The sequence below is a fragment of the Ursus arctos genome, unplaced genomic scaffold (genome assembly GCF_023065955.2).
Source record: "Ursus arctos isolate Adak ecotype North America unplaced genomic scaffold, UrsArc2.0 scaffold_1, whole genome shotgun sequence".
Classification (NCBI taxonomy): Eukaryota; Metazoa; Chordata; class Mammalia; order Carnivora; family Ursidae; genus Ursus; species Ursus arctos.
Genome location: NW_026622763.1, coordinates 38821734 through 38834406, shown reverse-complemented (window position 1 = coordinate 38834406; position 12673 = coordinate 38821734). Strand labels below are relative to the sequence as shown.

General features: G+C 39.0%; 1 protein-coding gene across 7 annotated transcripts in view; it reads left to right on the top strand.

Moving 5' to 3' along the window:
* The window catches only part of CYTIP (cytohesin 1 interacting protein), a 69916-nt gene extending 61326 nt beyond the window's left edge, over positions 1 to 8590 (top strand). For all 7 annotated transcript variants that reach the window (XM_048214347.2, XM_057317907.1, XM_057317901.1 and 4 more), the window contains 2 exons: positions 2732 to 2798; positions 5403 to 8590. In XM_048214347.2, the coding sequence (XP_048070304.1) occupies positions 2732 to 2798; positions 5403 to 5860 (525 nt within the window). In that variant the 3' untranslated portion in view covers positions 5861 to 8590. The remainder of the gene's footprint in view (positions 1 to 2731; positions 2799 to 5402) is intronic.
* Positions 8591 to 12673: the final 4083 nt, after the last annotated feature.

Here is a 12673-nt window from a genome sequence, read left to right as displayed (position 1 = left end):
TCAGGTCAGAGCCTGCACTTATGTACTCCTGCCTCTCCAGGCATGAGCTCTACATGAGCCATAGCCACCATCAGCAGCTTTTCTCACCCTACTTTTCATGGTAGTAGAGCTTAGCCAAGGTTCACGCTGGAGACGTGTCTCTGTCCTCTGCCTCAGATATATAAGCGCATTTAAACTATATATTGCCACAGGATCCAAATTCCTAGCTACCTGTTTCTGCTTCTCCAGGTCTGGCAGATCTTTGGGTTCATTCTTACTTATCTTTTTGCATTTCTTTTCCTGTTCTAATCTTGAAATTGTGTGATTTCCAGTTCACCTCTTGAGCCAGAAGTGTCTGGATCTGACCTATAGCCAGGGTCAAGTTGGCTTCCCCTTCACACAATAACATTAATTTGTGTGTCCTATGTAAGTGTATATTCATCTTTCAAGGACTCCATTAAACCACAGGTTCTTCTTTAGAAACAGGGGTCCCTTCTGAGCCATGGTTTTCAGGGATTCCCTTTCTTATGACTTATAATTCAGATGTTTAACATGAAAACAGCACATCCAGTGTGCTAGCTGGAGAAGCTACTTTTCAATCTAGTTCTGCTTTTTACTGGGTTTGTAGCCCTTGGGAAATATTTTGCTACATTGCACCTTTATCTTCTAATCTGGAACTTTGTAGGACTGTTTGGAAAATTAAACAGCATGTTATCCATGAAAGCACTGTAAAAGTAGTAAAGATGGAAATGTGTAGCTATATGTCTCATGTATATTGAAAACATTGGAAATATATCCAACTCAAAATATCCATCTGTGATAGTTGAGTTTTATTTCAGGAAGCCATTCTTTGATATATTCATTCAACCAATATTGACTGAACAGCTGCTGTATACCAGGATCTGAGCTAGGTACAATGAGGTGATAGGACACGGTATGGTTAGACCTCCCAAATGCTCTAATTTTCTTCTAATGCTGAGAGGTCTTATTTGTCCAAATATACAACTGTAGTGTTAATAACAAGCAGAAACAGATTGTGAGGAAAATGGGGAAGCTGAGATAGAGACTAAAAACTCTTAGTCACTTTGGCACATCTGCTCTTTACCCTGGTGTTTTCTTGGTTTAAGTGATGACGTACTTAGATGACTGGGCCAAGTCAACAGATTAGATATTTTAAAACCTTTACTTTCACAAAAATTAGCTATCTGGCAAAGCCTGACTTTGTATTTCTGAATAGTGTGTGCAAAAACACAATTTCCTCTTCTCTCTGTATTTAGTTTTGACTGTCAACCTATCCTTAGGCTCCTCTCCTGGACTCTATTCTCTTGCAGGAGATAGATCCCTTTAAGAGAGAAGGAAGGGGCCCCTGCTCGTTCTGTTCTCTGTGGGCCCTTAACTCTGACCTTCATAAGACCACAGTTGGCACAGATAAAGGGAGCTGTGACTCAGATAGCCCTGCAGTCTCGTAGCCATGCTGACTATCCTATAGGGCAGAAAGAACAAGAAATTAACTGAGCCACGCATGTTATGGCTTTGATTTAGTGCTTGCATCTTATATAGGTAACCATACAGATTGATGCTAAATGTTACTGTGATCAAGGCTCGGAAAATCCCGCCCAGTGATTGTTCAGCCTCCAAACTGAGGAAGCAGCCTTTCTTCCCTTAAGCATTTGATGATATTCTTACAATTTTATGATTTTCTTTTCTTTAGGCTTTTCTCTTCCAAATGTATTTTTTCCCCTTTTCCTTTTTAGCCTGCATCTGCCTTTCCCAGACTGCTTCTTACAAAGCAGTGCTTGTTTCTAATAGACTGCCTTTCTGTGGGATTAAGTGTCCATAGGCAAAACTGAGCTTGCTGGGCTTGCTGTGGGGATCGGAGTAGGCAGGGAAAGGGACAGGGTAAGGGCCAAAAGGTGGGAGGGAGAAAGAGCCACCAGCTGTCCTTGACAGATGGCCTCTGCCCAGTTGCTTTGTTTCTCATCACCTCAGTCCCTTTGATGGGCTGGGCCCGGCCTCATGAGCAGTCTTGACTGTGACAGCAGCCCCTTCATTGCCACCCTGGGCCACTCTTCGCATGTGCTGGGCAGCGGAGGAAGGAAGCAGTTAAGAAGTCAGGGTGCTTAGCAGTGTTCTAAGTTTAGCCCTCCAAGGAAGCCTTTCAGACAGGCTGGCTTCCCCTTTTTGCTGTGAAAAATACATAGGTGTGCAGCAATAAACGCAGCTTTAGTACCCCAGGCTTATAGAATGATGGTATTTGCTGAACCTTTACTAAGCTCTAGTCACTGTTCTGAACGTTTTACATCTACTGACTCTCCTAATTCTCAGGACGATGCCAGGGTTTCAATTCTATTGTTTCCTTCATCCTACACGTGGCAGGGGAGGGGAGGAAGCCTAGAGTGTAAATCCTTGCCTCAACAACTAGTAAATGGACACAAACCCAAACAATCTGGTTCTCTAATATTTTAAAAAATATACAAATAAGTAAATGTCATGGTTTCCATTGTCTGTTGTTTCTATTGAAACAATGTCATTGTTTCAACTTCTTGGTGCTACTAGGTTATTTCTTGAGAAAACAGTATTCCCAGGATCTCCCTTTTGTGTAGAAAATAATCTTTCCAATGAATGGGAGAGGTTGTTAAGTGCTAGAAATAAAGGAAAAAAATCAATGACAAAGCTCATCACCTAGAAGTAAATTGCTGTCTTCACTGGGGATTCCCAATTATTAACACTTTTTTTTTTTTTTTTTTATCAGCAAACCTTAAAGAAAAAATGGGTGGAGTTCAGATCTCTGCAGTTACAGGAACAGCGTCTGCTTCATGGTAAATGTGATTTCCTGTTCAGAAACCACACTAACATTCATCTTTTTGGTGTTTCTGCTTCTAAGTTGTTGTAAGATTATCATCATTATAAGAAAAATTGTCTAGCATGGATCGAGAGTACTAGTCTGTGTGTTTTGGCATGACCTTTGGAGTGACTTATGTTTTCGGAGTGTGAGTAGGTCAAGTCACATCCCCTCCTCCATATGTATAACACATATGCACACTAGAACACGCATGCACTCGCATGTGTACACACACTTGCAAGAGGCACCTGGAGATTTTAGAAGAGCAGTGGGAATGCTAGCCTGATTTTCCTACTACTACAATAGATGAATTAAATTTCTGAGAATGTTTGTGGCTCAGGGATTGCGTAGTCCTCCGAAATTATTGAGGCTGGAACGGTAGCATGCTTCTTGGGTAGAGCTCCTATTGTTTGTTCATATCACACAAGTTATGTGGAGGCAGAGAAATGCCTTTTCATGGTCTGCAAACCCAAGATAGAAATACCAATGATCATTCTAACAGTAAAGGCATGGCTCTTGCTATTGTGTGAATTCTGAAGGGAATGGTTGATTTTAAAATTTGTTGATTTGGGGATGCCTGGGTTGATCAGTTGGTTGAGTGTCTGACTCTTGATTCGGTTCAGGTCTTGATCTCAGGGTCATGGGCTCGAGCCCCGCGTCAGGCTCCATGCTGGGTATGGAGCCTGCTTAAAAAAATAAAATAAAAATGTGTTGATCTGACATTTGCTGTGTGACTGGTGTAACCTGAGAATGAACTTGTTTATACAAATAATTCTCTGAAACCACTAGCTATGTGGGTGTGAAATGTAGGTTATGGCTTCTTAAGAGAACACTGAACTAAAGTCTCTATTTATGACTTAGAATGTTTGTTTCAAGTAATTATTTACAGGAGAAAAAGATACATTTAATTCATAATTAAGCACTAATATATGGCTTAAAGGTTTGTGTTGAAATTCTGTTTTTTTAAATGAAACTTCTGTATAAGTTACTTCTCTTTTGTATGTTTTTAAATTAATATGCTAAAAAAATTCTTAGTAGATTTTTGGGGGGTCTGAAATTTCCTAGCAGGACAGAGGTATAAAATCCAGCCACTCCTGGATTTCTGTAGACTTGAGGGTGTTTGGGAAACTTTTGCCTCCACTTCTTGAACATTCTGGAGTGGAGATGGGGTTTAACCTAATATGTATAGGCAGTCCTGGGGTTCTGTAAGAATAGCTTGTATAGACAAGGTCTTTAGTTCGGGATTAAGGTGAATGACTCCTCATTAAAGCCATTGTTGTACACATTTTTTTGAGAGATTGAAGGAGTTCTGTAGTTTACTTTTTCTAGACCTAGAATAAATACACAGGGCATGAGATTCTCAATTGCTTTCCAATCAAAAGAAATTCATCAACTCGTTGCCAGATGAAGTAAATTAGGTTTTATTAGTAAGAAGGAAAGCATTCTGACTAGTCAGTGCAGAGCTGGCCATATTCAACCTTGCAGATTAAGTGGAAAATCAAGGTCTCTTTTTGTATTGCTAATCAAGGACAAAGGAGAGAAACAGTAGAGAAATAATCAGCACAAAATCAAACCGTTTCTGAGTGTGCAATGTTCTATTACTTTTCCTGAAGCGAAGTCACCTTCTAACTATGTTGTTCTCAGTCTGGTATAACAAATAATCCCCTTCCGTTTAGTAGCATACCAGCCAGTTCAGATAATACACAAGCGAGTGGGGTAGGGACAGGATGTTGGTGTGCGATTAAAAGTTGAGTTTGGAGAGCCCTGACACAGGTTATGAAATGTTGATAAAAAAATTCAGCTAAGCAGATAAAACTCAACTTCTACAAATAAATCATTACTTATTTGAGAACAGGGATGTTTTCTGGGTAGGGTACTGTTCCAGAACATTTAAGTATTAAAGTATTCTAGGAAGAAACATGGAATATTGAGGCTAGAAGATATCCTTTCTGTTTTAAACACCTGTGAATTCTCTGTAATCAGCCCACAGGTGCAGGTTATATGACTGTTTCCCATACAATTAGAGCGATGTTGTAATAATTTTATAATTATGTAAAAGGTACAGTAGCTGATAAAAAAAATACAGTGATTGAAAATCAGAGGAACTTAATGGAGGAAGCCTGTAAGATGGCATTTTCTCAAGTATATTCTTTATTTTTTTCCCCAAGTGTATTCTTTAGCATGCCGTTTCTGTGAGAACTTTAATAAAAGGTTGCAGGGCCACTTCAGTTTAAGAAATGATACTTTTGGAGATTGACAAGTCACACCAGCTTACTCTCAGATGACTTGACTCTTCTTATGTGAAGAATCTATTTACATGTATTTAATTTAGCGTGACTGTTTCCATGACCATGGAACAATTACATGGAAGCTAGTCCGTGAACAAGAGTTTGGGAAACACCACTTCAAGGTTTATCAAATGGCCTCATAGTCTTACTCATACTGGCGAAGCTCAGTGAAAAATATTATTCACCTTTACTCTTTCTTTCTTGTACCCTTCGAAGAGAAATTTTGGTGTATTTGCTTATAGGGTGTGATGCTCATATCCGTTCCACAGTAGACTTTGTTTTCTGCATTCTAGGTGACACAGGTAACTGCCCAAGTTTGGAAAACATGGACGTAGACGAGTCGGTTTTGTTTGGAACCCTGCCCGGGCTGGGCGCAGCCCTCCTGGACCGGAATCGACTGTCCAGTGAGAGCAGCTGTCTGAGCTCCATGACGATGGACAGCGAGGACGGCTACCAGACATGTGTGTCTGAGGACTCAAGCAGGGGAGGCTTCAGCCGACAGACGAGCACAGATGATGAGTGCTTTGTCCCCAAGGATGGGGATGATTTCCTGAAGAGGTCTTCTTCGAGGAGGAACCGAAGTGTTAGTAGTGCCAGCAGTGGGTCCATGTCCCCCATGTGGGAGGGCAACTTCTCAAACATGTTTGGGACCCTGCCCCGGAAAAGCAGAAGGGGAAGTGTTCGGAAACAACTCTTAAAATTCATCCCTGGCCTTCACCGTGCAGTGGAAGAGGAAGAGAGTCGCTTTTGATGGGTTGTCCTGACCTTTTGTATTCGCTTATTTCGTAAATATCTCTAGACTTGTTTAGACTAACTCCACCCAGCCTGGTGGGTAATTGCAGATGGATTGCAAAACTGAAACCCCATCCCATGACGATAGTGACCTTTATTTAAATTTTTGTATCATAAGTTTTGCTTCTTAAATCATTTTTTTAACCAGAAAAGCTCAGGTTATCAACAGAAAGTAGAGGAATTAAGTAATAAGTTGGATAATATAACCAATGCTCATTCCTGCTCATTCTAATGCTACCTGGGAAGGCAAGGGTAATATTTATTTTCTAGATTATGTGAAAAATTGAGGACTTTTCAGAGTCAAGTGTAAGGAAAAGAGTGATGGAATATAATTGTTCGGGATACCTTCCCTCGGGTTCATTGATAGGTCATAAAACTTTGCTTAAGATCAGCAGCCTCCGGAGAGGCTTAGTAATAAGTCATTTTGAATGTTTCTGTTTACATCTGGGAAGGATTATAAACAAACAGGATCATCAGCTTCGTTTCACATCCGCAGCAACAATAAAGCAGGAAGTATAAGATTCAATATGAGGGTTTGGGATCCATGGGAACGTGTTGTCTAAGGTGGGTGTTGAGCAAGATTATGATTAGGGCTTTTTCACAGACAGCCTAAGCAAAATGGCTGAGAATGTCGTTCTCACTCGATTCCGTTTTTGTTCTGCCTAAACATCGATGGCAAGTCTAGAATTCTCAAGATCCTGCATACGCCTTTGGAATTGTTTTTGTCGCAAATGTCTGAAATTTGAAAAATTAGAGCCAGGAAAAGGATTTTCTTCCTGTAGATTTTTTCACATTACTCCTCACTTTAAATTATGTATTCCAAACAATTATTGCCTCGGCACTCATTTGCCTCTTGGTTATGTTGGTATCACATTACTTCTGGCCTTCCAATCACAGTTTTATTCAGTACCCATTCAAGTCCATGACTTTGTTCTGGTGATACAGCTGCTCATGGCCTGTATTCTAGAGTAGATAATGCAGACAATGTAATAAATAGTCCTTATTGATTTAAAGCTGTGTGTGTGTGTGTGTGTGTGTGTGTGTGTGTGTGTGTGTGTTTGGGAGAAATAGAGACATTTGATAGGTGACTTTGAGTGTAACCACACTTAAATAAATTGAGTAAAAAATGAGTCATTTTAAGAAAAAAAGGGGAGAGTAAGGAAGCTTGTAGGGTAAGAAATGAATATTAAAATAAAATATAAAAAGATTTCTAATTGGAACCTGCTTTCTATTAATTTTTTGAATCCCAGATTATCCAGGGGGCTCTGCTTGGGAATCATTCATTTGAAAAGCAGTGTGCAGTGTTTCGCAGGAGCAGTAACAATGCTGTCTACCATTTACCGAATACCTAGCAGGTTAAAGATGCTTTCCATGTGATCCGGGAAGAACCGCGTTAGAGAGGTGTTGGCCTTACAGATAAGGAGCAGGAATTCGGAGAAATTCCCATGGCCAGTGGCAGGATGAAATTGGAAGCCAATTCTTTCTGGCTCTGGCCTAGTCTCAATCACTCTAGATATTGTTTACTCTTTCGCTGGTTGTGTGAGGTCATCCCCACAGGACCTCCCCCCACCCCTCCCAAACCCCCCACCCCTCATGGAATACTTAAAACACACAACTGTAGATACCGCATGGATAAAAATTGTCTTTGGTTTTAATAAGAGAACAAACAGACATTTAGAATGAGTCTTTCTCTTGGCTTCCACAAGCAAGTTTTCAAATATCGGCACATTAATAACTGCATGGTTAACATTACAAAAAAGGCTCGCAAGTCCAAGTTGTGATTGGACTGACACAATACTTATTTCCCATCGTAGACTAGAGTTGTCATGTCAAAGATCTGCTTCCATGAATGCAATATATCTTGTTATTCCCATTTTGCCAAATCAGGGGAAAGAAATTGCCCCATTTATTTGAGGAAAGATGACTTTAAGTTCTTCTACAACATGATCAGTGTTTCGAGAACTTCCACAAGTCATCTGGGAAAGCAGATTATAGGTCATTTGCCTTTCTCATGGCTTGAAGCCTTAAATATAGTGTAATTCTTCCTCCTTACAGTAAATATCAACCCCAAAAAGGTGCAGGGAAGGGACAGAGCAAGTTTCACTGTAGTCTGAGGTAAGAAGAATTAGAGGCAAGAGTTTGAGATGTTCTGGAAAAAAAAAAAAGCAGTTTTTAACCAAAGTACAGGAAGGAAGGGTATGTGATGTTTTGTGTGTTCACAAGTTATAAGAAAACTATTGTTTAGTGGAAATGTGGGCAAATTTCTCACAGCACAGCTTTTCAGACTATCTGACCTCAATGGGGCTTTAGAAGATTTCATTTCTCTAATCTTCTGGGGCACAATGACTCACTTTGATGTAACTTACTGGGAAAAGAATTGAAAAGTGAAGTGTTTTGTTTTTTGCTTACCCCCAGATTGTCAAATATGTGATATTGGTGGATTTCATTAATTTGACAATTGGTTATGAAAATGCATTTTTGTAGTATGGCATTGATAAACCAAATTCAAATCAAGCGTATTGAGAACTACTCTGTCCTGTGGCTAAAGGAACACCACCTACCATGTCAAACAGGTTGGTACTCTATTTTTTGAAATGATCTTTTATTCGTCACGTTCTACTTTGCTATACTTTTATATCTTCGTTGCATGTACAAACAGTATTAAAAATCCTAGTTGGAACTGAAGAAATCAAGCTTGGGTGTCGTTTTGTGTGTCCTGATCGTATAGTCTAAGTATTTATGGTGTATATAATCTACGTATAGTAAATATTACATAAGAACTATATTGAACCCCTCAGATCACAAGATTATTGGTACTTTATAGCCATTTCCTTACAGAAATATGGGCAATAAAAAAATCGATACTTTTCTGAAATTAAGAATGCGATTTTTCAGTGTCAGAGCTCTCTTCTCTCCCTTTCTCTCCCCCTCCCCATCTCTCTCTCAGTCTCTATCTCTTTACCTACCTACTTTAAATGAAATGATTGTTTTCAAGGCAGATTTTTAAAAAATCTGGGGCGATGTCTTGATACCGACCTCTTTGAGGATTTTAAAAGTCATGGCCTACTTAATTGAGGCTTTGCACTTGTATTAGCTTTCTGATGTTTAACAAATTACTACATACTTAGAGGTTTAAAATACATTTATTACCTCAAAGTTTCTGTGGGTCAGATGTCGGGGCAAATCTTAGCTAGGTCTGCTCAGGGGCTCACGAGGCTGCAATCAAGGCATCACGCAGCACTGAGTTCTCCCCTGCAGGCTTGCCTGGGGAAAGATACACTACTAAGCTCCCTCAGGTTGTCAGAACCATTTCCTTGTGCCATAGAATTCATGGCAGCTTGCTTAGTAAAAGCCAGCAATGGAAAGAGAGAGCCTGTAAGCAAGACAGTCTTAAATAATGCAACGTAACCACAAGAGCGACATCTTCTCATCTTTGCCATGTAGGAGAAAATAACTACACAGGTAACATCCTACCAACTATGCCATATGACATTTGTTAGACACAAGTCATAGGATCCATCCACACTCAAGGAGCAGGGATTATGCAAGGCATGAACACGAGGAGGTAGGGATCAAGGAATTATCTTAGGATCTGTTCACAACATCATTCAAGGAGTTCACAAACTTGATAGTATATTGAGTCTTTTCTAAACTCCTTTGAGTAAATATAGATGGTGAATGTTATATTTTTTAATAGAAAAGTAGTAAAATCTCTGAACTTAAAGAACCTGGCCAAACATCGTATAACTAGCCAAAATGCCGAGTAGGAAACTGAATCCAGGTCTGTTTCTATCTCCTGACGTTGTCCCTCAAGTGCATGAAATGATAGGAAATTTCAAAAGAAAAAGTGTGAGCAACTTACTTGCCTTAAAATTCTTCTCAGGGAATTTGAGTGTATTTAAGTGAATTAGTGATTGGCATGATGATATTTTTCACTTTTATGTGGGTAGATTTTTATGAGCACAGGATAGGAATTCCACGGAAAAACAAAAAAAAAATTCTCATAATCAAAGCTACAAAGCACAAAAGGAAATGATCAGCCATGAGCAAAAATGAGGAGGTAGCACAAATACCAGAATTATCAGTCCTAGAGAAAATAAAGCAGTTTGAAAGAATATAGACAAGTATTTCTTAGGACTAGGGGATAAATAAAGAACATATGCAGAAAACATGTGCAACTCAATAAAGAACATATGCAAATATCATAATGGTGAGAAACTGGCTGCTTTCCCCCCAAGATCGTGTACAAACCTAGGATATCCTCTCACCACTTTTATTTACCATTGTACTGAAAGTTTTAGCTCGTGTACTAAGACAGGGAAAGGAAACAAAAGGTATACAAAGTGAGAAGGAAGAAATGAAACTGTTTTTGTTTGCTGATGACACAATTGTCTATCTGGAAAATCATGAAGAATCAACAACAACAAAAATCCTGGAACTTATAAGTGCGTATAGCAAGGTCATAGAATACAAAGAACTATGCAAGCAATGAACAACTGCGATTTTTTATGTACAAGCAATGAACAACTGGGATTTGAAATTAAACAAATAGTAATTTTATGATAGTACCCCCAAAATGAAATACTTAAATATAAACCTGATTAAATATGTACAGTATCTATATGTGAAAAACTCCAAAACTCTGTCCAAGAAAATCTAAATAAATAGAGAGATGTTCTGTATTCATGGATTGGAAGACTTAATAGTGTTAAGATGTGACTTCTTAATCTATAAATTTAGTGAATCCCAATCAAGATTCCAGTAAACTATTTTGTAGACCTTGACAAACTGATTCTAGAGTTTATATGGAAAGACAAAAGACCTAGAATAGCCAAAGCGAGGAAGGAGAAGGAGAATGAGGAGGAGAGGGAGGAAAAGGAGGAGGAGAAAGTTGGAGGAATCACAATACTCAATTTCTTGACTTTCTATAAGTCTACAGTAATTAAGACAGCATGGTGTTGGCAAAAGAACAGCATAGATGAAGAGAACAGAATAGAGTGCCCAGAAATCGACCCATACAAATATAGCCACTGACCTTTGATAAAGGAGTAAAGGCAGTTAAATGGAGAAAGGACAGAGTTTTCAAAAATGGTTCTTGAACAATTGGACATCCATATGCAAGACCTTACACATTTCACAAATTATAGACCTATATATAAAACATGAAAGTATAAAACTTCTGGAAGATAACATGGGAGAAATCAAAATCAGTTTGGTTATTGAATACTGGGTTTGGTGATGTACTTTTAGGTACAATAAAAGGATAAAATTAAAAACTTCTGCCTTGGGGAAGATACTGTAAATAAAATCAAAAGAAAAAGCATAGACTGAGAGAAAATATTTGCAAAAACATATTTGAAAAAGGACTTGTGTGCAAAATATAAAAAGAACTTTTAAAATTCAAAAATAAGAACACAAGCAATGTAATTAGAACATGTTCAGAACATCTGAACAGACACCTCTCCAAAGATAATACATAGATGGCAAATAAGTGCATTGAAAGAATGTAGTATCATTTGTCATTTGGGATTTGCAAATTATTTTTTTTAAAGATTTTATTTATTTATTTGACGGAGAGAGAGATAGCCAGAGAGAGAGGGAACACAAGCAGGGGGAGTCGGAGAGGAAGAAGCAGGCTCCCAGTGGGGAAGCTTGAAGTGGGGCTCAATCCCAGAACTCCAGGATCAAGCCCTGAGCCAAAGGCAGACGCTTAACGACTAAGCCACCCAGGCGCCCCAGGGATTTGCAAATTAAAACAACAATGAGATACCACTATATGGCTGTTAGGATGACTGAAATCCAAAAAACTGACAATGTCAATTCATAGCAAGGATGTGGAGCAACAGACATGCTTTTGCATTGCTGGTAGGAATGCTAAATAGTACAGCCACTTTGGAAGAGAGTTTGGTTTTTTTTTTTTTTTTTTTTTTTTTACAAAGCTAAAGATAGCTTTACCATATGTTCAGCAATTGTGCTCCTAGGTATTAACCCAACTGATTGAAAACTTATGTTCACACAAAAACCCACACACAGATGTTTGTAGCAGCTTTATTCATAATCACCAAAAATTAGAAGCAACTGAAATGTCCTTCAATAGGTTAATGGATAAACTGTGGTATATCCAATAATGGAATATGATTCAGGTCTAAACAAATGAGCTATCAACACAGGAAAAGACATGATGAATCTTAAATAAAAGTTGCTAAGTTAAAGAAGATATTGGAAAGGGTTATTATTATAGGATTCCATTGACATGACATTCTGGAAGAGGCAATACTATAGCAATAGTAAATAGACCAGTGGTTCCTGGGGGTCTGGGGGTAGGATGGAATGATGTGTGTTTGGTGAAAGTTGAATAGATGGAGCCCTGGTGAGTTCTACAGAGTTGTCTAAGTCTGCTTGGTCTACGGAGATAAAACACTGCAGACTGAGTGGCTTAAACAACAGAAATTTATTTCCTCACAGTTCTGGAGGCTGACTGCCCAGCAGCAGAGCCGTGGGGTGGGGAGAGGGGTAGGAATGACCATCTGGGGACAAAGCAGCCATCTGCAAGCCAGGAAGAGAGCTCTCCCCAGAAACCAAGCCCTGTGGAACCTTAATCTTGGACTGGATCTGGAACTAGCATCTGGAACTATTAGAAAACTATTGTTAAAGCCAGGATTGAATGAAGAATGGGACAAGACACTCTCAATGTATTACTAATGTATGAAACAGCCTACTTAAGATAATAGAAGGACTTTAGAAATGATTAGAGTTTGTAACTTAAAAGCAG